At 35.8% G+C, this 26,260-nt stretch overlaps 1 protein-coding gene across 2 annotated transcripts in view; it reads left to right on the top strand.

The window, feature by feature from the left end:
- EFCAB7 (EF-hand calcium binding domain 7) overlaps window positions 1–26,260 on the top strand; it is a 55,000-nt gene that overhangs the window by 4,533 nt on the left and 24,207 nt on the right. The window contains exons 3-8 of one of the 2 annotated variants that reach the window (XM_019957327.2): window positions 12,083–12,294; window positions 12,905–12,991; window positions 13,540–13,735; window positions 14,200–14,321; window positions 21,951–22,092; window positions 24,957–25,066. In XM_019957327.2, coding sequence (XP_019812886.2) covers window positions 12,083–12,294; window positions 12,905–12,991; window positions 13,540–13,735; window positions 14,200–14,321; window positions 21,951–22,092; window positions 24,957–25,066 — 869 coding nt within the window. The remainder of the gene's footprint in view (window positions 1–12,082; window positions 12,295–12,904; window positions 12,992–13,539; window positions 13,736–14,199; window positions 14,322–21,950; window positions 22,093–24,956; window positions 25,067–26,260) is intronic. The other variant, XM_070786422.1, reaches the window with a different exon arrangement.

The raw sequence follows: 26,260 nt of genomic DNA, 5'->3' as shown, positions 1-26,260 counted from the left end.
TTCACCTTGGCAACCGCCAGTCTATTCTCTATGTCTGTGATTCTGTTTCTGTTTTATAGATAGGTTCAACTGTATTTTAGATTCTACATATAAGTGATATTATATGGTATTTGCCTTTATTTTTCTGACTTCTCTTAGTATGATAATCTCTAATTGCATTGATGTTGCTGCGAATGGCATTATTTTGTTCTTTTAATGGCTGAGTAGTATTCCATTGTATTTATGTATCACGTCTTTTTTATCCATTCATATGTCGATGGACATTTAGGTGGTTTCTGTATCTTCACTATTGTGAATAGTGGTGTTGTGAACATAGGGATGCATGTATCATTTTGAATTATAGTTTTGTCTGGCTATACGCCCAGAAGTGGGCTTGCTGAGTCGTATGGTTATTCTGTTTTAATTTTCTGAGGAACCTCCTAACTGTTTTCCATGGTGGCTGTACCAATGTTACATTCCCACCAACAGTGTAGGAAGGTTCCTTATTCTCCACACCATCTCAGCATTTGTTGTTTGTAAATTTTCTAATGATGGCCATTCTGACCAGTATGAGGTGGTACTTCATTGTAGTTTTGATTTGCAGATCACTCATACTTGGCAATGTTGAGGATCTTTTCTTGTGCCTATTGGCCATCTGTATGTCTTCTTTGGAGAAATGTCTCTTTAGATCTTCTGCCCATTTTTCAATTGGGTTGTTTGTTTTTTGTTGTTGTTGAGTTCTATGAGCTATTTGTTTAATTTGGAAATTAAGCCCTAATCCGTCATGTTGTTTGCAAATACTTTCTCCCATTGTGTTAGTTATTTTTTCATTTTGTTTGTGGTTTCGTTTGCTGTGCAAAAGATTGTAACTTTAAGTCCCATTTGTTTATTTTTGTTTTTATTTCTATTGCCTTGGGAGACTGACCTAAGAAAACATTGGTATGATTTATGTCAGAGAATGTTTTGTCTATGTTCTCTTGTAGGAGAGTCATGTCTTATGTTTGAGTCCTTAAGCCATTTTGAGTTTAGTTTTGGGTATAATGTGAGGATATGTTCTAACTTCATTGATTTACATGCAGCTATCCAGTTTTCTCAAAACCACTTGCTGAAGAGACTGTCTTTTTTACACTGTATAGTCTTACTTCCTTTGTTGAAGGTTCACTGACAGTAGGTGTGTGGGTTTGCTTCTGGGTTGTCTGTTCGGTTCCATTGGCCCATAGTCTGTATTTGTACCAATACCACATTGTTTCGACTACTATAATTCTGTAGTATTTTCTCAACTCTGGGATGGTTGTGCTTCCTGCTTTGTTCTTTTTCTTCAGGATTGCTTTGGCAATTCTGGGTCTTTTATGGTTCCATATGAATTTTAGGATTATTAGTTCTAATTCTGTGAAAACTGTCATGAGTAATTTGATAGGGATTGCATTGAATCTGTAGATTGCTTTGGGTAGTATGGCTATTTTAACAGTATTCTTACAGTCTAAGAGCATGGGATATCTTTCCATTTCTTTAAATCATCTTCAGTTTCCTTTATTAATGTTTTATAGTTTTTAGCATACATGTTTTTCACTTCCTTGGTGAGGTTTATTCCTAAGTATTTTATTTTGGGGGTTGTGATTTTAAAAGGTATTGTTTTTTTCATTCCCTTTCTGATACTTCATCATTGATGTACAGAAAGCAACCAATTTCTGTATGTTAATCTTGTATCCTGCTACCTTGCTGAATTCATTTATCAGTTCTTGTAGTTTTTGTATGGTGTCTTTAGGATTGTCTGTATATAGTATCTATCATTGGCATGTAATGACAATTTTACCTCTTCTCTTACAAATTGGCTACCTTTTGTTTCTTTTTCTTGTTTGATTGCTCTGGCTAGGACTTCAAATACTATGTTGAAGAGAAATGGTGAGAGTGGACATCCTTGTCGTGTTCCAGATTTTAGCAGAAAGGCTTTCAACTTTTCACCATTGAGTGTTATATGAACTGTGGGTTTGTCATAAATAGCATGTACTATTTTGGGATATGTCCCCTCTATACTCACTTTGGTAAGAGTTTTTATCATGAATGAATGTTGAATTTTTTCAAATGCTTTTTCTGCATCTACTGAGATGATCTTGTGGTTTTTGATTTTTGTTTATATGATGTATCAGAAACAAAATGGACTGATTTGCATGTGTTGAACCATCCTTGTGAACTTGGAATGAATCCCAGTAGGTCATGGTGTATGATCTTTCTTATATGTTGTTGGATTTGGTGTACTAACATTCTGTTGAGAATTTTTGAATCTGTACTCATCAGAGATATTGGCCTAGTTTTCTTTTTTGATGGTGTCTTTGTCTGGTTTTGGTAGCAGAGTGATGGTGGCTTCATCAAATGTCCTTGGGAGTGTTCCTCCTCTTTAACTTTTTCGAAGAGTTTGAGAAGGGTCAGTATAAGTTCTTTTTTGTGTGTTTGGTAGAATTCACCTGTAAAGCCATCTGGTCCTATAGACTTTTGTTTGTGGGGACTTTTTAAATTACAAAGTGAAAGTGAAAGTTGGTCAGTCCTGTCTGACTGTTTGCGACCACACAGACTATACAGTCCATGGAATTCTCCAGGCCAGAATACTGGAGTGGGTAGCCTTTTCCTTCTCCAGGGGATCTTTCCAACCCAGGGATCGAACCCAGGTCTCCCACATTGCAGGCAGATTCTGTACTAGCTGAGCCACAAGGATAGCCCCCTTTAAATTACAAAATCTATTTCAATTCTAGTGATCCATCTTTTCAAATTGTTCAAATTATATATTTCTTCTTTTTTAAAAAATCTATTTCCTTGTGGTTCAATTTTGGTGGCTGTTTGTTTCCAGTAAATATACAGGTTTCTAGGACAAGAAACTTGTCCATATCTTTTTGGTTGTCAAATTTGTTTTCATATGATTATTCCCTTATGGTGAGTTATCAGTTATGTCTCTTTTTTTCATTTCTTATTTTATTTATTAGTGTTCTCTCTTCTTCTTGGTAAGCGTGGCCAGAGGTTTGTCAATCTTGTTTATCCATTCAAAGAACCAGATTTTGTTTTGTTTTGTCTTCTTTTACTTTTTCTATTTTTTTAAAATCTCTATTTTATTTCCTTTCTGATGTCTATTACTTTCTTCTTTTTGCTGACTTCAGGTATTGTTTGTTTTTCTTTTTCTAATTCTTTTAAGTGGTAGGCTAGGTTATTTATTTGAGATTCTTCTTGTTTTGTGAGGAAGGTCATATTGCTTCCTTCATATGAATTTCCCTCTAATAACTGTTTTTTTAAATTTATTGATTTTTTAATTGAAGGGTAATTGCTTTACAGAATTTTGTTGTTTACTGTCAAACCTCAACATGAATCAGCCATAAGTATATATATATATATATATATATCCCCTCCCTTTTGAACCTCCCTCCCATCTCCCTCCCCATCCCACCCCTCTAGGTTGATACAGAACCCCTGTTTGAGTTTCCTATGCCATACAGCAAATTCCCATTGGCTATATATTTTACATATGGTAATATAAGTTTCCATGTTACTCTCTCCATACATCTCACCCTCTCCTCCCCTCTCCCCATGTCCATAAGTCTGTTCTCTATGTCTGTTTCTTCATTGCTGCTGCTGCTGCTGCTAAGTCACTTCAGTCGTGTCCAACTCTGTGTGACCCCATAGACAGCAGCCCACCAGGCTCCACCATTCCTGGGATTCTCCAGGCAAGAACACCGGAGTGGGTTGCCATTTCCTTCTCCAATGCATGAAAGTGAAAAGTCATTGCTGCCCTGTAAATAAATTCTTCAGTACCATTTTTCTAGACTCCGTATATATGCATTAGAATACAATATTTATCTTTCTTTCTGACATACTTCACTCTGTATAACAGGTTCTAGGTTTGTCCATCTCATTAGAACCGACTCAGATGTGTTCCTTTTTTACGACTGAGTAATATTCCGTTGTGTATATGTACCACAATTTCTTTATCCATTCGTCTGTCGATGGACATCTAGGTTGCTTCCATGTTCTACCTATTGTAAATAGTGCTGCAGTGAACAATGGGATACATGTGTCTTTTTCAACATTGGTTTCCTCAGGGTATATGCCTAGGAGTGGGATTGCTGGGTGATATGGTGGTTTTATTCCTAGGTTTTTAAGGAATCTCCATACCATCTTCCATAGTGGCTGTATCAATTTACATTCCCACCAACAGTGCAACAGGTCTTTTCTCCACACCCTCCCCAGCATTTACTGTTTGTCAACTTTTTGATGGGGGCCATTCTGACTGGTGTGAGGTGATACCTCATTGTAGTTTTGATTTGCATTTCTCTAATAATGGGAGATGTTGAGCATGTTTTCATGCATTTGTTAGCCATCTCTATGTCGTCTTTGGAAAAATGTCTGTTTAGGTCTTTTTCCCACTTTTTGATTAGGTTGTTTGTTTTTCTGGTGTTAAGTTGTATGAGCTATTTGTATATTTTGGAAATTAATCCTTTGTCAGTTGTTTCATTTGCAATTATTTTCTCCCATTCTGAGGGTTGTCTTTTCACCTTGCTTATAGTTTCCTTTGCTGTGCAAAAGCTTTTAAGTTTAATCAGGTCCCACTTGTTTACTTTTGCTTTTATTTCTGTTACTCCAGAAGGTGTGTCATAGAGGATCTTGCTTTGATTTATGTCATCAAGTGTTCTGCCTATGTTTTCCTCTAAGAGTTTTATAGTGTCTTGTCTTACATTTAGGTCCTGAATCCACTTGAGTTTATCTTTGTGTATGGTGTAAGGAAATGTTCTAATTTCATTCTTTTACATGTAGCTGTCCAGTTTTCCCAGCACTATATGTTGAAGAGGCTGCCTTTGCCCCATTGTATATTCTTGCCTCCTTTGTCAAAAATAAGATACCCACAGGTGCATGGGTTTATTTCTGGGCTTTCTATCTTGTTCCCTTGGTCTATATTTCTGCTTTTCTGCAAGTACCATACTGTCTTGATGACTGTAGCTTTGTAGTGTAATCTGAAGTCAGGAAGATTGATTCCTCCAGCTCCATTCTTCTTTCTCAAGACTGCTTTGGCTATTTGGGGTCTTTTTTGTTTCCATATGAATTGTGAAATTTTTTGTTCTAGTTCTGAGAAAATTCCATTGGTAATTTGATAGGGATCACACTGAATCTGTAGATTGCATTTGGTAGTAAAGTCATTTTCACAGTATTGATTCTTCCTACCCAGAAACATGGACTATCCCTACATCTGTTTATATCGTCTTTGTTTTCTTTCATTAGTGTCTTATAATTTTCTGTGTACAGTTCTGTTGTCTCCTTAGGTAAATTTATTCCTAGATATTTTATTCTTTTCGTTGCAATGGTGGATGGGATTGAGTCCTTATTTCTCTTTCTGATTTTTCATTGTTAGTATATAGAAATGCAAGTGATATATGTGAATTGATTTTGTATCTTGCAACTTTGCTAAATTCACTGATTAGCTCTAGTAATTTTCTGATACTATCTTTAGGGTTTTCTATGTACAGTATCATGTCATCTGCAAACAGTGAGAGCTTTACTACTTCTTTTCCGATCTGGATTCCTTTTATTTCTTTTTCTTCTCTGATTGCGGTAGCTAGGACTTCCAGAACTAAGTTGAATAATAGTGGTGAAAGTGGACACTCTTGTCTTGTTTCTGATCTTAGCGGGAATGCTTTCAGTTTTACACCATAGAAAAAAATGTTTGCTGTAGCTTATCATATATGGCCTTTACTGTGTTGAGGTAGGTTCCTTCTATGCCCATTTTTTTGAAGAATTTTAATCATAAATGGGTGCTGAATTTTGTCAAAGGCTTTTTGCATCTATTGAGATTATCATATGTTTTCTATCTTTCAATTTGTTAATATGGTGTATCACATTGATTAATTTGTGTATATTGAAGAATCCTTGCATCCCTGGAATAAACCCAACTTGATATTGAAAGCAGAGACATTACTTTACCAACAAAGGTCTGTCTAGTCAAGGCTATGGTTTTTCCAGTAGTCATGTATGGATGTGAGAGTTGGACTGTGAAGAAAGTTGAGCACCGAAGAATTGATGCTTTTCAACTGTGGTGTTGGAGAAGACTCTTGAGAGTCCCTTGGACTGCAAGGAGATCCAACCAGTCCATTCTAAAGGAGATCTGCCCTGGGATTTCTTTGGAAGGAATGATGCTAAAGCTGAAACTACAGTACTTGGGCCACCTCATGCAAAGAGTTGACTCATTGGAAAAGACTCTGATGCTGGAAGGGATTGAGGGCAGGAGGAGAAGGGGACGACAGAGGATGAGATGGGTGGATGGCATCACTGACTTGATGGACGTGAGTCTGAGTGAACTCTGGGAGCTGGTGATGGACAGGGAGGCCTGGCGTGCTGCGATTCATGGGGTTGCAAAGAGTCGGACATGACTGAGCGACTGAACTAAACTAAACACATGGTGTATGAGCTTTTTGATGTGTTGCTGAATTCTGTTTGCTAAAATTTTGTTGAGGATTTTTGCATCTATGTTCGTCAGTGATATTGGCGTGTAGTTTTCTTTTTGTGTGTTGTCTTTGTCTGGTTTTGGTATCAGGGTGAAGGTGGCCTCGTAGAATGAGTTTGAAAGTGTTCCTTCCTCTGCAATTTTTTGAAAGAGTTTTAGAAGGATAGGCATTAGCTGTTCTCTAAATGTTTGATAGAATTCTCCTGTGAAGCCACCTGGTCCTGGGCTTTTATTTTTTGGGAGATTTTTTATCACAGCTTCAATTTCAGTGCTTGTATTTGGGTTGTTCATAATTTCTGTTTCTTCCTGGTTCAGTCTTGGAAGATTAAACTTTTCTAAGAATCTGTCCATTTCTTCCAGGTTATCCATTTTATTGCCATAGAGTTGTTCATAATAGTCTCTTATAATCCTTTGTACTTCTGCATTGTCTGTTGTAACCTCTCCTTTTTCATTTCTAATTCTGTTGATTGGATTCTTCTCTCTTTTTTTCTTGATAAGTCTGGCTAAAGGTTTGTCAATTTTGTTTATCTTCTCAAAGAACCAGCTTTTAGTTTTATCTGATAACTGCTTTTTATGCATCCCATGATTTTGTAAGGTTGAGTTTTCCGTTATATTTTAAACTCTTCTGGTTGCAGATATCCCACAAACCAGTGAATTTGGTCCTTACTAGGTGTGTCAAATGACTTGGTGGTCTTTATTCTTGAGAGGGTGGTAAACAGAAATACCAGATAATATTATATTCATGTCAGTTCCATCAAGGCAAATAACTTTAGGAGTAGAGAAACTGAGTTATTGTATCAACTTCAGAAGCACTTTCCTGAAATAAAAATCTGACATATTTTTGCAACAAGGTCTTAGATTTGTATGCAATAAGATTTCTATTTGAGGAAATATAAAATTTCAAATCATTGCAATTTATATTTTATTTTAATTTGAGTTTTGTCTGTGCTTTTGAAAGTTGGTTGAGATCATGAATTTACTAAGTTTAAAGGTTTAACATGCCTTCTGCTACTGTGGCATTTGGTTTGTATTAATAAATCAATGAGTATGTATTACTCAGGTGCTATCAGTCTTACAGAACTATCTGGGAGGATAATAATGCAATGCTTACCTTTTCAGCTTTTGGTTTTATTGTAGAATAGTCTTTGTAAAATTGCAATGAAAGCTTTCAGATAATCTAGATTTTAACAAACTGGTTTTGTGAACCAGTGATGTCTCTTTCTTAACTATTGTGCTTTTCATTGGTATCCATCCATCTTTTATGTACATACCATGTGTTTTGACATTCCATTTCAAAATAGGATAAAGCAGTTTCTTTTTCTTTCCCCAAAGTTTCTTTTTGTCCCCCCAACTTACCAGTAATATAGGTATTATAAACTCATATCAAAGCTTAAAATAAACCCTGGCAAAAGGTCAGTATTTTGGTGTAAACCTTTAACCATTTACAGTTACACAGTTTTTTCACTGTTTGTTGTCATTGTTGTTGTTCAGTAGCTAAGTTGTGTACAACTCTTGGGTACCTTGTGGACTGCAGCATGCCAGGCTCCTCTGTCCTCTGCTGTCTCCTGGAGTTTGCTCACATTCATATCCATTGAGTTGGTGATGCTATCCAACCATCATCCTCTGCCACTCCCTTCTCCTTTTCATTGTTATGGGACTTAACAGTGAGCTCCAATTCTAAAACTAAAGACTAAAGTTACATTAGTATTTACTAAATTTTACCTGTTTCTTAGATATGGAAATGTATAACTACTACATATTTTGGCATAATTTTATTCTGAGAAAGTTGTTCTTTTAAACAACCTAGTACATTTAAAAAGCATTTTATTATTGAAGATAGCAATAAGCATTTGAGCTGCCACTTGTGGGAAAGAGTTATGCATCCATTTTCACAGAGCTGGACAGAAAAAACACCCTTTTCCAACAACACAAGAGACAACTCTACACATCAGTTCAGTTCAGTCGCTCAGTAGTGTCCGACTCTTTGCCACCCCATGAATTGTAGCACATCAGGCCTCCCTGTCCATCACCATCTCCCGGAGTTCACTCAAACTCACGTCCATCGAGTCAGTGATGCCATCCAGCCATCTCATCCTCTGCCGTCCCCTTTTCCTCCTGCCCCCAATCCCTCCCAGCATCAGAGTCTTTTCCAATGAGTCAACTCTTCGCATGAGGTGGCCAAAGTACTGGAGTTTCAGCTTTAGCATCATTCCTTCCAAAGAAATCCCAGGGCAGATCTCCTTCAGAATGGACTGGTTGGATCTCCTTGCAGTCCAAGGGACTCTCAAGAGTCTTCTCCAACACCACAGTTCAAAAACATCAATTCTTCGGCGCTCAGCTTTCTTCACAGTCCAACTCTCACATCCATACATGACCACAGGAAAAACCATAGCCTTGACTAGACGGACCTTTGTTGGCAAAGTCATGTCTCTGCTTTTGAATATGCTATCTAGGTTGGTCATAACTTTCCTTCCAAGGAGTAAGCGTCTTTTAATTTCATGGCTGCAGTCACCATCTGTAGTGATTTTGGAGCCCCAAAAAATAAAGTCTGACAATGTTTCCACTGTTTCCCCGTCTATTTCCCATGAAGTGATGGGACCAGATGCCATGATCTTCGTTTTCTGAATGTTGAGCTTTAAGCCAGCTTTTTCACTCTCCTCTTCCACTTTCATCAAGAGGCTTTTTAGTTCCTCTTCACTTTCTGCCATAAGGGTGGTGTCGTCTGCATATCAGAGGTTATTGATATTTCTCCTGGCAATCTTGATTCCAGCTTGTGCTTCTTCCAGGCCAGCGTTTCTCACGATGTACTCTGCATATAAGTTAAATAAGCAGGGTGATAATATACAGCCTTGACTTACTCCTTTTCCTATTTGGAACCAGTCTGTTGTTCCATGTCCAGTTCTAACTGTTGCTTCCTGACCTGCGTGGACATCACCAAATGGTCAATACCAAAATCAGATTGGTTACATTGTTTGCAGCCAAAGACGGGAAACTATACAGTTAGCAAAAACAAGACCTGGAGCTGACTGTGTCTCAAATCATCAGCTCCTTATAGCAAAATTCAGGCTTAAACTAAAGACAGTGAGGAAAACCACTGGGTCCTTCAGGTATGACCTAAATCAAATCGCTTATGATATACAGTAGAGGTGGTGAATAGATTCAAGGGGTTAGACCTGGTAGACAGAGTGCTTAAAGAACTGTGGACGGAGGTTTGTAACATTGTACAGGAGACAGTGACCAAAACCATCCCAAAGAAATGTAAGAAGGCAAACTGAGGAAATGGCTGGGAAAAGAAGAGAAGTGATACGCAAAGGAGAAAGGGGAGGGTATACCCAACTGAATGCAGAATTCCAGAGAATAGCAAGGAGAGAGAAGAAGGGCTTCTTAAATGAACAGTGCAAAGAAATAGAGGAAAATAATAGAACAGGAAAAACTAGTCATCTCTTCAAGAAAATTGGAAATCTCAAAGGAACATTTCGTGCAAGGAGGGGCATGATAAAGGACAGAAACGTAAAGGACCTAATAGAGGCAGAACAGATTAAGAAGAGGTGGCAAGAATACACAGAACTGTACAAAAAAGGTCTTAATGACCCACCACAAGCATGATGGTTTGGTCACTCACCTAGAGCCAGACATCCTGGAGTCTTAAGTATGCCTTAGGAAGATTACTACCAACAAAGCTAGTAGAGTTGATGGAATTCCAGCTGACCTGTTTCAAATCCTTAAAGATGATGCTGTTGAAAGTGCCACACTCAATATGTCAGCAAATTTGGAAAACTCAGCAGTGGCCAGAAGACTGGAAAAGGTCAGTTTTCATCCCAGTTCCAAAGAAGGGCAGTGCTAAAGAATGTTCAGACTATCAAACAATCGCATTCACTTCCCATGCTGGTAAGGTTATTTTCAAAATCCTTCAAGCTACTTCAGCAGTACTTGAATTGAAAACTTCAAGATGTACAGGCTAGGTTTAGAAAAGGCAGAGGAACCAGAGATCAAATTGCCAACATCTGTTGGATTATAGAGAAAGCAAGGGAATTCCAGAAAAACACCTACTGTTGTTTCTTTGACTACACGAAAACCTTTGTGTGGATCACAACAAATTTTGGAAAATTCTTAAAAGAGATGGTAATACCAGACCACCTTACCTGCCTCCTGAAAAATCTGTATGCAAGTCAAGAAACAACAGTTAGAACCTTACATGGAATAACTGACTGGTTTAAAATTCAGAAAGAAGTACAAGGCTGTATATTGTCATTCTCTTGTTTAACTTTTATGCAGAATACATCATGTGAATTGCCAGGCTAGAGGAAGTTCAAACTGGAATCAAGATTGCCAGGAGAAATATCAATAACCTCAAATATGCAGATGATACCACCATAATGGCAGAAAGTAAAGAGGAACTAAAGAGCCTCTTGATGAGGGTGAAAGAGGAGAGTGAAAAAGCTGGCTTAAAACTCAACATTCAAAAAACAAAGATCATGACATCTGGTTCCATCATTTCATAATGAGTAGAAGGGGAAAAAGTGAAAGTAGTGACAGATTTTTCTCTTCTTGGGCTCCAAAATAACTGTGGATGGTGACTACAGCCATGAAATTAGAAGACACTTGCTTCTTGAAAGGAAAGCTATGGCAAACCTAGATAGCATATTAAAAAGCAAAGACATCACTTTGCCGACAAATGTCCACATAGTCAAAGCTGTAGTCTTTCCAGTAGTCATGTACAGATGTGAGAGTTGGACCTTAAAGAAAGCTGAGTGCTTAAGAATTGATACTTTGATTTGAACTGTGGTGCTGGAGAAGACTCTTGAGAGTCCCTTGGACAGCAAGGAGATCAAACCAGTCAATCCTAAAGGAAATCAACCGTGAATATGCATTGGAAGGACTGATGCTGAAGCTGAAGCTCCAATAGTTTGGCCACCTGATGCGAAGAGCTGACTCATTGGAAGAGACCCTTATGCTGGGAAAGATTGAAGGCAAAAAGAGAAGAGAGTGACAGAAGATGAGATTTTTGGATAGCATCACCAGTTCAATGGACATAAACTTGGGCAAGCTCCAGGAGATAGTGAAGGACAGGGAGGCCTGGTGTGCTGCTGTCCATAGCATCGCGAAGAGTTGGATGAGACTTAGTGACCAAACAACAATGATGAACATTTTAGACATCATGACATTGACAGTAATATTCTCAAACTAATGATTTCCTCATAATTAAGATATTTGTTGAACCAGAAAAATAATAAATTATTCATTTTCTTTATTCTTATGTCCTCAAAACAATTAAGTGAATGATTGTTTTTAATCTGTTTTTTTCCTCCAGGCATTCTTATGCGGTAAATCAGATATTATCAATTAATTAAACTATGTAAGTTGGGAATAATGTCAGAATGGGAAGAACCTATTTAATTCTGGCATTAATACATTGAGAATTTGTAGCTGGTATAATAACATATATGTATATTTTCATATTTGAAAGGCATGTATTGATTTCACTAGACTATCAACACCAAAGTTAATATATTGATATGTGTGTACTTTTATATAACATTATAGTGTATAATGATTTAAAGAAAAAATACACTTAAAATACTAATTCCAGATGTTACTGTAACAAATAATACTTGTTTTATTGGGCAGCTCTTCAGCACGCAGGAAGAAATCCATCCCAAAAGACCATTAATAAGTATTGGACTTCTCAAACTGCCAAACTGAATTTTGATGATTTTTGTATAATTTTAAGAAAGGAAAAACCAACCTCAAAAGCAGAATTGCTAAAATCATTTAAGCAATTAGATGTAAATGATAATGGCTCTATTTTACACACTGATCTTTATAAGCTTCTAACAAAGGTAAGATCTGTCAAACAGTTTTATAATATGCCTATTTTGCAAAACAACTTGGAATCTAGCTTTGGCTACCAAAGTCCACATAAGAAAGAACTGTTTCACTGGCAGGTGAAATGAATCATTTATATATTGTTTGTAAAGTACTTAAGGATCCTTCTGTATGAAGTATGCTTTTTGAAAAAAAGAGAGTATAAAATTGAGCCTATGTTGTGCTCCTTTGCAATTCTTTCCTGCCAGAACAATTTGTAAATCAGTGATAAGTTCATATGTGAAAAGTAAAAGAGAACTAAAGTATAAATGAGATTCAGAAACCATTCTGTTTCTTGGTACAGCATGAGAGAGTATTCTTACTCTAAATTTAATAGTAGTTATTCTTGAATCTATGATATATATATTTGAAATTTAGTAAACTGAAATTCAGTTTTTATACACTTTATAAAATTGTGAAATTTTATTTTATGTAACAGGTTCATTCTTGCTTGACATTATACTCATTCTGAGATTTTTAGTGTAACATATATTCAAACTTACCTACAGAAAAGATTAAAATTTCCATTCTCCCCATACATGACAAAGTAATCGTTATGTTGCTTTAAATACTTTTTTCTTCCAGAAAGGTGAAAAGATGACTCGAGAAGAAGTAAATGCCATAATAAATTTGGCTGATGTAAATGCAGATGGCAAATTTGACTATATCAAGGTACATAAGCTCATTCTGATGTAAATTTGCCTACTGGATAGAAGAGGTATTTTTAAAGAGGCATATCATTTAAATATTGACAATGATATATATATGTACTAATTTTACTTGAAATTTAGTCTCTCCAGTCCAATTGTAATCTGATGACTACATTAAAAATAATATTATCAACTTAAAATACATGCATGTGCATACACACACGAACACACACTGTCTTCTCTGAAATATGCCTTTTTGAGAGTGGAAGAATCATAAAAATTATTTAGAACAAATACAAGTCTACACATGTCTTGTAAAAAAAATAATAAATCACCTCTCTTTGTGTAACATTTTATTTTCATTCAGGGTATGGCCTCCTCATTGAATTATGGCTGCATTTCACTAGGGCACTTGAGGGTGGTCAGTCTGATTCAAGAAAATAAAATGAGTAACCTAGTTCAATAGGAAATATATTCCATCTATCATTCTTGCCTACTAATGTACATTTTCTCCTCCCAAATGTATGATTGAATGTTTTATCCACTGGAATACTTTTTTGTTTCCTGTAGTTTTGTAAATTATATATGGCAACCAATGAACAGTGTCTCAAAACGACTCTAGAAAAATTGGAGGTTGACAGTAAACTGAGGCGTCAGCAGTTTGGAAGCCACGTGGAAGGGTCCCCTGAAAGGGCCCCATCACCAGTAGCAAAAGCATCACCTAGAATCATAAGAAAAGCTGATCAGGAATCATTCTCAAATAAAGGTATTTACTTTTCTGTTAAGAATTAAGGATTGTAGTCCTTAATTTTTCCTTCTGTCTTAGCTTATCAGTGATAAATGAAAACCCAACTTTTGATAGCTACTGTTTCTGGACTCACTTAACTATAAAAATCTAGTAAAGTAAAATTTTATTATGGAACTTGGCTATGCTCATTATGTTTTATTAAAACTAAAATTTCAGGCCAAAAGATGACATATTTAAATAAAGAATCTTATTAGTAGGTCATAAATTCTAAATTAAATAAATCTTATTAGTAGATCATAAATTAAAATCATAAAGAGCCATTAAAGCCTTATAAATATAAAATCTTTTGAGTTTATTTCAGTAGGAAGAACAAAGAGAATGAAATTAATATATAGTCCTTTCATACTACACTGTGTTTAGAAACAGACTTCTTATCCACAGCTTTTCATAATGTAAGACTAAATAACTATTACTTCTTACAGGTGACACCAGGAATTCTTCACTGGCAACAGCTAGACAGTTCAAAACATCTGTTTCTTTCACAGTTACCATGGGTGCTGATAGCAATCAAAACTCAAAGTTAATTGAGCCACACTCAATAAAGGTATAGTATTTTAAATGAATGGATACAACTTTTTCTGAAAACAAATTTGACATTAAATTTATTAATGACTATTTAATGTTTACAGAGAATAGGTAAAGTTTATGAAGTAATTCTTTGAGGATTTTTGGGGATCGCAGCATTTCTACCTATAAGCCAGTCCTAATAAGTTAAATGATGAATAGGAATATTAAAAGGACTGCAGTTTAAAAATAATGATTCTTCAATTTTTGAACTTGATGAGGAGATTATGCGTGTACTTTGCCAAGCAGTTTTTTGGTTTTAACAAATACTTTTAATAGGTGCTTCTTATAAATAAATCATTCATTCAATATCAAGTTCCTTTGAGAGAAAGACAGCAAAGTCACTTTACTAAGTCAATATTTGTAGAGTGTTAATATTGATCTTCTTCCTTTGTTTTCCCTTTCTAGACTCAACCTTTACTAGTTTTCTTTCAACAGAAAATAATAGCTACAGAAATATAAAACATTAACTGGAAACTGCTAGGATACATTAAAAATGTGTATCTAGGGACCTCTGTAAAAGGGGGGAAAATGGTTATGACCACATACTATAACTGCTGTTAGAAAACTGAACTGATTGTTCTCAAGAGCTACATTTTTGTTTCAAATAACAACTCTGTATTTGTTATTGAACTCTGAAGTCCCTTATATCTTTAAATTGCTAGACAGTGACATTTGTTCTATATTAAAATTTTAAAACATTATCTCAAAGGAATTTTGTTCAGACTGTTTAGGAATCTGTACACCCTAAGCAATTTGGTGTGCATGTCCAACATGTTCACACACAATATTTAGTGTTCCAACAATATTATTTTCCACCAATGGAAACTTTCTGTATTTTGCAACTGAATTAAATGCTAATGAAATCAACTTAGTTAAATATCTGTTGTTTACCTGGTTTAATTATATACATAAATATAATTTTAGCCAGTATAAATAAAAATTTATTCTATCCATGTGGCTCTGAGGGTAAAGCATTTAAATATTAATGTGGGTTATATTAAGGCCAACTATTTCTGTGCTTCATGCTGTTATTTATTGGGCCTATACCAATACCATTCCTTTAATTTAGTTCTGCTCAACAAATATTCGTTAAAAAGGTAACAGTGCAAACTATTTTTAGTGTAGTGGGCACTGAATAAAAAAATGAAGATTTCGGTCTCATTATTAATAATATACCAAGTTAGTATAGCATAATATTTCATTTATTAATTCATTTATTCAACAAATATTTATTTATGCCTTGCCACACAGCTTGTGAGATCTTAGTTCCCTGATCAGGAATTGAACCCAAGTCCTCAGCTGTGAAAACATGGAGTCTTAACCACTGGACTGCTAGGGAATTCCCACGACAACAAATATTTATTGAATGACTCTTTTGTGCCAAGCATTGTCCTAAGGTGCTGGTTAAAACCTTAGAATGGACAGACCTGTGTTTAAATTTTAGCTTTGTCACTTAATAACTGTGTGACCTTTGATAAGGTGGTCAGCAGCCCTTCTGAATTTTAGTTTCCTTATCTATAAATTGGAAGTTGTTAAATTTAGTGTGTTTTTTAAAGATTTAAACACCTAACATATATAAACCATTTATCACAGTGCCAAGGATATATTAATAGTTTTACTTTAATAAATAATATTGTCGTTAATATTATTATAAGAAAGTGAAGTCGCTCAGTCATGTCCAGCTCTTTGCAACCCCATGGACTGTAGCTTATCAAGCTCCTCCATCCATGAGATTTTCCAGGCAAGAGTACTGGAGTGGGTTGCCATTGCCTTCTCCAGGGGATCTTCCCGATCCAGGGATCAAACCCAGGTCTCCCGCATTGCAAGCAGATGCTTTACGGTCTGAGCCACCAGGGCAGTCCAAAGTGAAGTTGCTCAGTCGCGTCCAACTGTTTGCAACCCCATGGACTATACGGTCCATGGAATTCTCGAGGCCAGAATACTGGAATAACATTACAGATGGATTCATTACCAGCTGAGCCCAAAAATACTGGAGTGGGTAGCCTATCCCTTCCCCAGTGGATCTTCCTAACCCAGGAATCGAACAGGGGTCTCCTGCATTGCAGGTGGATTCTTTACCAACTGAGCTATCAGGGAAGCCCAGTATTATTATGGAACAAAGAAATTACTGCAGGTCTTAATATGGGAATGACATGATGAAAGATAATTTAAGAAAAGTTATTCTACTATTGTATTATGTATGGAGACTTCAAATTAAGGAGACTATTGAGAGGGTGATAGAGGACAGCTAGGCCAAGAGTAGTACCTGAACATAGTAAGGAAGGGACAGATCTAATAGTCCGGGGGTCCCCAACCTTTTTGGCATCAGGGACCCATTTCGTGGAAAACAGTTTTTCCATGGACCAGGCCAGGTGGGGAATGGTTTGGGGATGATTCAAGTGCATTACATTTATTGTGCACTTTATTTCTATTCTTTGGCTATCTCAGGATATTCCACCTTGACCTTTGGGTTAGGATTTGCTCTCCTATGAGAATCTCGTGCTGCTGCTGATCTGACAGGAGGCAGAGCTCAGGCAGGAATGCAGGCGATGGGAAGCACTGTAAATACAGATGAAACTTTGCTCCCTCTCCTGCTACTCACCTCTTGCTGTGCAGCCTGGGGGCTGGGGACTCCTATAATAGACAAGGCCAAAATTAATCTGTAGGCCATAGTAATTGTGTAACAGAAGACTAAATCTTTGCATCTAATTACATCAACAACAAGGAAAGGTATTTAGGTATTAGGAATTAGGTGAGAGGTAGTAGGAGAATTTAATGATTGAATGAAGAAGGCATACTGTCAACTTGTAAATTCTGTGACTTTCATATAAAATCTAATGTCTTTTGGAAATACTTCATAGCTTTCATATTTCTTACCTGACATTTTCTTGTCCTTTTCCTGATCTTGATATTGCCTACTGTTTTGTATTCTCTAATACTTCTTACATGAGCAGAAATGATTTTTTAAAAAATCTGTGATCCTTTTGTTATTCAGCAAAATTTAGTTCTTTGTTTGCATTTTACTTTGAGGTTACTTTTAAATTTTTCTTAAATTTTATATGTTTCTTAAGTTTCACAACAACTCTAAAAAGTACTTGGTTAGGAATATAGTTATTGTATAATTTGTTTTAATTGAGATTGGTAGAAAAAAATTACTAAGAGAATTATTAAATTTTCTTCAAGGACTTTAAATCTATTTTAAACAAGTTTAGTACCTCAATTTTATGTGTAGTGGAGAAGTATGGAATTAGGACAGATAAGAAGGGTCTTTTCAGAAATTAGAAAATTATTGTAATGGGGTACGCATAAAGCCAGATTGTAAACCATAAATCCACACAAATGATAAAAGACTTGAATTATACCCTTCAAGGAGGAGGAAAATATAACCTTTACAGGAACTATACATGTATTACTTTCTGTATGCTATACATAGGTACTGTATCACTGTTCTTTTCTCAGCCCTCAATTCTATCTAAATATTTACTTTAGATTTTATCATGTACAGGGAATGTCAGAAATTTTTCTTAAAGAGAATAGCTTCAGTTGACAGTCATGGCTAAAATTAGAGAAAGTCATGAATTATAAATTCCAGAGATTCAGTATTATATCCAGACCCCTAGTTAGAAATGCCTACATCTATTTTACATATATGTTCCATGTGCTTGGTCGCTAAGTTATGTCTGACTCTTTGCGACCCCATGGACTGTAGTCCACCAGGTTTCTCTGTCCATGAGATCCTCCAGGCAAGACTACTGGAGTGGGTTGCCATGCCCTTCTCCAGGGCATCTTCCCAACCCAGGGGTCAAACCCAGGTCTCCTACACTACAGGCAGATTCTTTACCATCTGAGCCACCAGGAAAGCTCATTTTACATATATTTATGTATAACATGTAAGTTATATATGTCTATATATGTAAAACAAGAAAAATATAAACATTTTATTCTTGAAATGGTTGTCTAACTTAATTTTTATGAAAGCTCCAGATAATAATTTTCTTATAAAAGTCTCACATTTTCAAAATGTTGATCAATTCAACTTGTTGATTAGGTTGGCAATCCATATCAATTTTTTCCCTTATAAATCATCTATTTAACCTCTTGTTTTTAAGTATGTACAGTTTATGATTCTTTATTAACAAAAAAAGTTCAACAGCAGTCTGTTTACTTACTTTTCTTAACAGACAGCAAATAGCCTTCTAATAATGTAATAGAAGGTAATCTTTATAAGAAACAACAGTGATGTTGATGATGGTGATGATGACATACAAGTTCCTCTTTTGACCAAGTCCATAGCAGATGAAGGGCTTCCCAGGGGGCGCTAGTAGTAAGGAACCTGCCTGCCAATGCAGGAGACATAAGAGATGTGGGTTTGATGCCTGATCAGGAAGATCCCCTGGAGGAGAGCTTGGCAACCCACTCCAGTGTTCTTGCCTGGAAAATCCATGGACAGAGGAGCATGGCAGGCTGAAGTCCATGGGGTTGCAAAAAATCGGACATGACTAAAGCGACTTAGTGTGCACGCAGACACGGCAGACCGACTACTTAAATTCTGCCTCACCTAAACCTTTAATAATGCAGAATTATATGTCAAAACAAATTAAATTCTCTAGTGTTCCAGGAAAAATATAATTTTACTGATAAATTTAAGTTTTTGATAGCTAGAATTTTCAACTTTACTATTTTTAATTTATGCTTTTAAGCATTTCCTTGTACATTGTGAATGGAATAATATTTGTATATGACAAATGAATTTTTTCCTTTTATATGAATTTACTTGAATTGGTAGAATATAGCACCACCTTATGCCCTGTGTAAGAATTACAAGCTACTGTTTTATTTCTGCTTTATATTGTCAAAAATTATACATGGAATTTCTTACTCTAGCATGCTAAGATTTTATTTTTTAAACTGAACCTTCTTTCATTTTTCTCATAACACTCAAACTGTCAACTTAATCTATAATCCTTTCAAATTAATTTATTTGAAAGAGCCAGATATTTTGTCAGTACTTTTTTCCTTTTAATTTATAACATTTTAGTATAGGTCCTAGAGAAAAAGCTTTGTGTGATTGAAAGTCTATTTGTTTTAAAGGAAATTTGGGGTTGAATAAGCATTGCGTGTTTAATAACTCTGATAGATTTAAAGAATTTGAATTCTTCCTTTGAAACAAGAGAGATACAAATTCTCCTAATTGTGTTATTTACTATTCAAAAGAATATGATTATCATATTGAAGTTTGGTTGATTTATATAGTATGGCATTTGGCTTTCTTCTATTTTATAATAGCTATTGTCTTAACATTTTCTAGCCTTCTTAACCGTGTATTATATTTGATGTCTTTCAAAGAAACTTATAAATACTCTTCTACTTATAGCTTTTCTAAAATTAGAATTTTGGAAAGACTTCTAATAAAAATTTTAACTCATTCCCCAGCCAAATTTTATAAAAACATGTCCTGTCAGCCAGAAATATCATAAGCACGTGGAGAAATTCTTCGTCTTTGAGTTTCCCAAATGCCACATCCTGTCATCCAGCCAACTTGTCCTCTGTCATCCCCTTTTTCTGCCCTCAATCTTTCCCAGCATCAGGGTCTTTTCCAGTGAGTTGCCTCTTTGTATCGGGTGGCCACAGTATTGGAGCTTCAGATTCGGCATCAGTCCTTCCAATAAATTTTCAGGGTTGATATCCTTTAGGATTTGCTGGTTTGATCTCCTTGCTGTCCTAGGGACTTCTCTAGCATGACACTTTGAATGAAAGTATCAATTCTTCGCACTCAGCCTTCTTTATGGCCCAACTCTCACATCCGTACATGGCTACTGGAAAAACCATAGCTCTGGCTATACAGAGCTTTGTCAGCAAAGTAATGTCTCTGCTTTTTAACACGCTGTATAGGTTTGTCATACCTTTTGTTCCAAGGAGTAAGCATCTTTTAATATCATGGCTGTAGTCACTGTCCTCAGTGATTTTGGAGTCCAAGAAAATAGTCTGTCACTGTTTCCATTGTTTCCCCATCTATTTGCCATGAAATGATGGGACCAGTGTACCAGGCAAGGTGCATTGCTTTTTAGTTTCATTTAAACATTTTTTTAACCTAGGGGTAGGAGGCAGCTATCAGAGAAGGCCATGGTAACCCACTCTAGTACTCTTGCCTGGAAAATCCCATGGAAGGAGGAGCCTGGTAGGCTGCAGTCCATGGGGTCGCAAAGAGTCGAACATGACTGAGCGACTTCACTTTCCCTTTTCACTTTCATGCATTGGAGAAGGAAATGGCAACCCACTCCAGTGTTCTTGCCTAGAGAATCCCAGGGACGGCGGAGCCTGGTAGACTGCCATCTATGGGGTCGCACAGAGTTGGACATGACTGACGCGACTTAGCAGTAGCAGCAGTAGCAGGAGGCAGCTATACCCATAATTTGAACACAATTAAAAATTTTTTAGCTACTAAAATCTGTTTTTTTAGTAAAAAAAACAAATAATTATATTTATACATCAATATATGTATAATTCTGAATAATGCATTATCATACTTAATAATTTCATAAATATGAGGTTTTAAATCATTAAAATATTAAATATTAGATTAAAAATCATGGCAGATATTAAGTGCAGGAAAAAAGAATTTTGAATATAGCTGATAGTACGGAGAGAAAGCAAGGCCACCTAAATTCAGATATAGGTTTACAATCAATGAGAATTGTGAATTAAGCATATCACTTTATTTTTCAGACATTAAAAGAGAAGTCTGTACTGAGTTGCTTTTTAGATTTCTACCTTTAATATTCTGTAATTCTAAATTAATATCCTTTATCATTCCAGTTGGGTAAATGTAAATACAAGGAGGTTAGTTGAAAGTCTATACATACTCTTACTCATCATTAATAGTTGTACTTTTGACTGAAGCCCGCTTTGAACTTCACTGTGTTATAAAAACTTTGAATTTACTACCCTAAATATATTTTCTTTTTTTTTAATTTTATTTATTTTTTTAGTTGGAGGATAATTTTTGCAATATTGTGTTGGTTTCTGCCATACATCAGCATGAGTCAACCATAGGTGTACATACAGCCCCTCCCTCTTGAATCTCCCTCCCACCTCCCAAGCATCCCATCCCTCTAGAGCTAATTTAGAGAGGTCTTTCTCAAAACTAGTATTTATCAGCATTTTGCTATAGCTGTGAAGTGAGTTTAGTGTTTTAGTTACCTAGACTTGAAACAAGTATTTTGGTTGTCACATACTTTGTCTTTTAAATATAAAATCCTACTGCTTTTTCTCTCAACATATCAGTTTTAACAATCCTTAGTTCTCCATTCTTAATATGCTCTAAGCACTAACCTCACCCTGATTATTGCAGCAGCATGTTTATTTATTACTTTGTTTCAGTACTTCTCCAACTCTCATGAACTGTATTTTTCATATTTCTCCTATTATATCTTTTCCTAATTTTTTGTTACTTAAATACTGCCTCTTAAAGATGTCACAAATTCCTGGATGGCATTGGCTCTAGTTGACATTTCTTTTTATATCTTCCCTAGGTTTTTCTTCATTGCTCTTCATGCTGGAAACTTGTAATGAATATTCTTTGAAAAAAATTTTTCCTTTATTCCAGGAGTGGCAATGTGTACAATCAAAAGGTTGCTTTTTCTTAGAAGAAGATGGTGAAATCATTAGTCATCAATACAAGATGCAAATAGCTCAGAGATCCCTGGTTTATATAACAATTAAGCCATTAAGCCTGAGTCAAGCTGAAGGCAAGTTTAAATTTTCTATATTTAAAAAATACATCACTTTATGCCAGCTTTAAAAATACTTATGTAAGTATTTGATGGTTCTAGTTAGTGAAGAAAATGGATTTGCCTAAGAAACATGGTTACGTACATTTAAAGAAAGTTGTTTATACACTATGTTGTCACATTATGCAAAGTAAGAGACGTGGTTATATATTTGAAGAAAAAAAGTAATTTAGACGTTGACTGTGTTGTCATATTATTCAAAGAACAAAATGTTACCTGGTTTCCTCTTGACATAGAATTAACTTTTTATCCACTAATTAATCCTTAGCTTTTTCCATTTATCAATTCTTTAAGTGAATACACATGAGAGAACTTCAGTAGGAGCGTAATTTGGGACAAATAAGAGCTGCAAGTATTTTTGAATACCTTCAAAGTCCTATGTCATATGACTTAGTCCTTATTTAATAATTTTTGTATGGTAATGGTAATACTTTTCTGTACACCAATGATAGATAAAAATTAATGATTTCCTAGCGTCTACAGTCGGAGAAGGCAATGGCACCCCACTCCAGTACTCTTGCCTGGGAAATCCCATGGACAGAGGGGCCTGGTAGGCTACAGTCCATGGGGTCGCAAAGAGTTGGACACGACTGAGTGACTTCACTTTCACTTTTCACTTTCATGCTCTGGAGAAGGAAATGGCAACCCACTCCAGCGTTCTTGCCTGGAAAATCCCAGGGACGGGGGAGCCTGGTGGGCTGCCGTCTATGGGGTCTCACAGAGTCGGACATGACTGAAAGCGACTTAGCAGCAGCTATGTAATAAACTACCCCCAAAACTCAGTGGCTTAAAATAATTAAACATTTGTTTGCTCATGAGCAGGTCTATTGAACAGTTTTTTGGTCTGAACTGAGCTTGGCTTTTTTCTGTGGAGCTCACCCATACCGCTGTGATCAGCTGCAGGATAGCTGGTGGCTGGCTTTAATTGGTCTTGATTGGGCTCTTTTCTTTGTGTGGGCCTCAGCTGAGACAACTTGGTTTTGCCTTGTGTAGTCTCTAATCCTCTAGTAAGTTAGCCTGGACTTGTTCTTATGGTATAACAGGAATCTGAGAGAGAAAGCAGAAGCAGCATAGGCCTGGGATCAGAACCGGCACATTACTTCTGTTACTCTCTGTTGTTCACAGCAAATCACAAGGCAAGTACAGATTTATAAGGTGGAGAAATAGATTTGATCTCTTGATGAAAGAGCTGCAAAATCACATTGCAAAGGGCTGTGAATGCAGACAGGAGCAGCCATTTTTTGCTGTCTTCCACAGGAAGCAAGGGAGCAAGTTTAGTGGATGTAGGGGTGGCGGAAGGGATGGATGAAGAGCAAGGGGCAGGTAGAGGGAATCCTCTGTTCAGAGGCTCTGAGGTGTAGAGTGCGCCTGGTGTTAGAACAAGGTGGCTAGAGTGGCTGTAATGAAGTAGGGAAGGAGAGAATGGTAAGAGATGAAGACAAAGGAGAAACAAGGACGAAACCAGGTAGAGTTTTGTTTTTTGCCATAATGTTGTAAAAGTGCATAACTTGGACTTTTACTCTGAAAGAAATAGAAATGAAAAACCCTTAGGAGGCTGCCATCAAGATTTTCTCTTCATCTTTGATTTTCAATAGTTTGAATATGTGTCTTGATGTTCTTTGTTTCTCTTGTTGATGCTGTTTTTGAATTTTGGAGAAGTTTATTTTTTAAGTTGTTGTTTGTTTGTGTTTATTTTTTGGTATTTATCCTATTAGAAAGCCCTGAGTTTCTTGGATTTATGTTGGTTATTGTTTTTAGAAAATGTTGAATCTTTGTTTCTTCTGCGCTCTCTCTTCCACTTCCATGCCTGACATCTTGTTTTCCTCTGTGCCCCCACAGATCAGCCATGCTTGCATCTCATCCCTCCTTAGAAGGGTCTGTCTTTCCTTGGATTTCAGACTTCATGGTAATCCTGTGACCTCATATCTTATGGGTTTAAGAAATGCTATGATTTTGTAGTTTGTGCATTTTTTTCCTATTGTTAGGATGGGAGCAGCTTTCTTCCAACTTTCAACTCTATTAGAGGATTTTGAGTAGAGATGGAACATTTTCTGACATTTTAGCAAGAGCAGTCAGGTTGTATATTGAAAACAGATTGAAGGGTACTCAGGAGAAAGCAAAGAATGCTTTTGCTTTGAACGGAGGTGCAAAGGAGATAAGAAGTAGAAGATTCTGGATGTGTCTTGAAGGTCAAACCATAGCATTTCCTGAAGCTTGTTTATGACATAGGAGGGACGGAAGAAGTTAAAGATGATTCCAGGATTTGGGGGGTTGAGCAACTGGTTTGAGATACTCTTCTCTGTCTCTTACCTGAGATAGAGAAGACTATAGATGGACAGTTTTTTCTTCAGGTGTTTGGATAGTTTTAGGCATAGAAATCCAAGTAGAAATGTCAAATAGGCAGTTGGATATATGGGTCTAATGTTCCTAGGAAAAGTCTATCAGGGGATATGAATGATGTCTAACATCTTTTCCTCCTATGCTCCTTTACAAGTGAGCCAGTACTTGTATCTTGTCCCTTCTTGAAAGGGTTGTTTTTCCTTGGATTTCAGTCTACTTGGTTGCGTTGCAACCTTAGCTCTCTAATGAGTTTTTAAAATTTATGATTTTTAGAGGTGTATATATGCAGAATGTTTCTAACAAGATCACTTTGTATAGTTATATGTCTTATTGAAAATGTCTTTTGATGTTTACATATGAAAATGGATGTGAATTAAAAAAAATAATTCAAAGGGGAAAGAAACCATTAACTTCTTTTTAAAATAGGAAAGATCTAAGTAGTGATTGCTTATTTTAAGATGTTTGGGGTTTTTTGTTTATAGGAAAACCATCCCCTTGGTTGTCAGTTGATACTGCCTTATATATTCTTAAGGAAAATGAAAGTCAAGCAAATCTACAACTTCTGTATTTTACCGAACTACGAAATAGAGAAGTATACATGTTTATTTTCTAATGTATAGTTAAAAGTATAATATGATCTCAAGTTTGGGGAAAATAATAGTTTTTCTATATATCTTTAACCTTTTTTTCTTCTCTTTCAATTAAGGTAAATACAATTCTTATCATTATTCATATGTTTTTATTAATTGTGAAGGATTTTAATTTGCTGAGATTTAAAAATTGAGGATTTATTGGCAGCCTTGACTTTATAACTTATATGTTGTGTGCGACATTATAATTCACTTTCATCTTTTCTGATACCCTGATGCCCCCCCCACATGTGAACATTTTTTTTCTTATACTCAATAAAAATGATTGTTGCCAGGGAATTTTTTCCCCTTAATTCAAGCAGTTCAACTTTGAAAAAGTTCCTCTAGATGTTTGTCTTACTTTTAGTACTACTGCAAAAAAGAAAAACTTCATATCCTCAGGCTTTCCTCATATTAGAGGGTCTAAAAATAGATTGATCTGAAGAAATGCTTTCAAATGATTTTGTATGTTGCCCATGGGGTTGTTCTGATCTTTTCTAATTATATATTTACTCAGAGGCCAAATATGTGAGGCAGATACATAAATGTGGCTATTTATTTTATGAGGAATACAAAATACATCTGCTACACAGTAGCATGAATAATACTATTCAAGAGCTTACTGCAATATCATATTTAATCTTTATATAGGCCCAGCGACAGACAAACATTTCCCTGATGGAATGTTATATAAAAGTCTTTATTGTCGGCTTCCTAACAGACAAGAATAGTTATAGTCAAGAAACAAATAAAATGACAAAAGTTAATGTTTTGACTAAACTCTTCTTCAAAACTGACTACATAGTTAAGTTCAAGATAAAAAACATTGTCTAAAACAATGGCTTTCCTACTTTGTTTTGTCTAAAATTACTTTCTTGTGATATTGCATATATAAAAATCTTAGTACATAGCAAGCCTGTAGTAAAATTTGAATGAGTTTCTATTTACCTCTTTACTGTTTACTCCTCTGTTTATCTGTAATACGTCATATTTACAAAGGATTTTTACTTTTAGTTTCACAGTTATTTTCTTTAAGAAGAGTTTTGTGCCCATGAAAGACTTTGCATTTGCCAACTATGGCAATTCAAGTTTATACGTGGAGACAAGGAGGTTCATCAGAGAACGTATGTTAGGAAACAGCAAGAATTGTTTTTCAC

This window comes from Bos indicus, chromosome 3 (genome assembly GCF_029378745.1).
Source record: "Bos indicus isolate NIAB-ARS_2022 breed Sahiwal x Tharparkar chromosome 3, NIAB-ARS_B.indTharparkar_mat_pri_1.0, whole genome shotgun sequence".
NCBI classification, from domain to species: domain Eukaryota; kingdom Metazoa; phylum Chordata; class Mammalia; order Artiodactyla; family Bovidae; genus Bos; species Bos indicus.
This window is presented reverse-complemented; position numbering and strand designations above follow the sequence as displayed.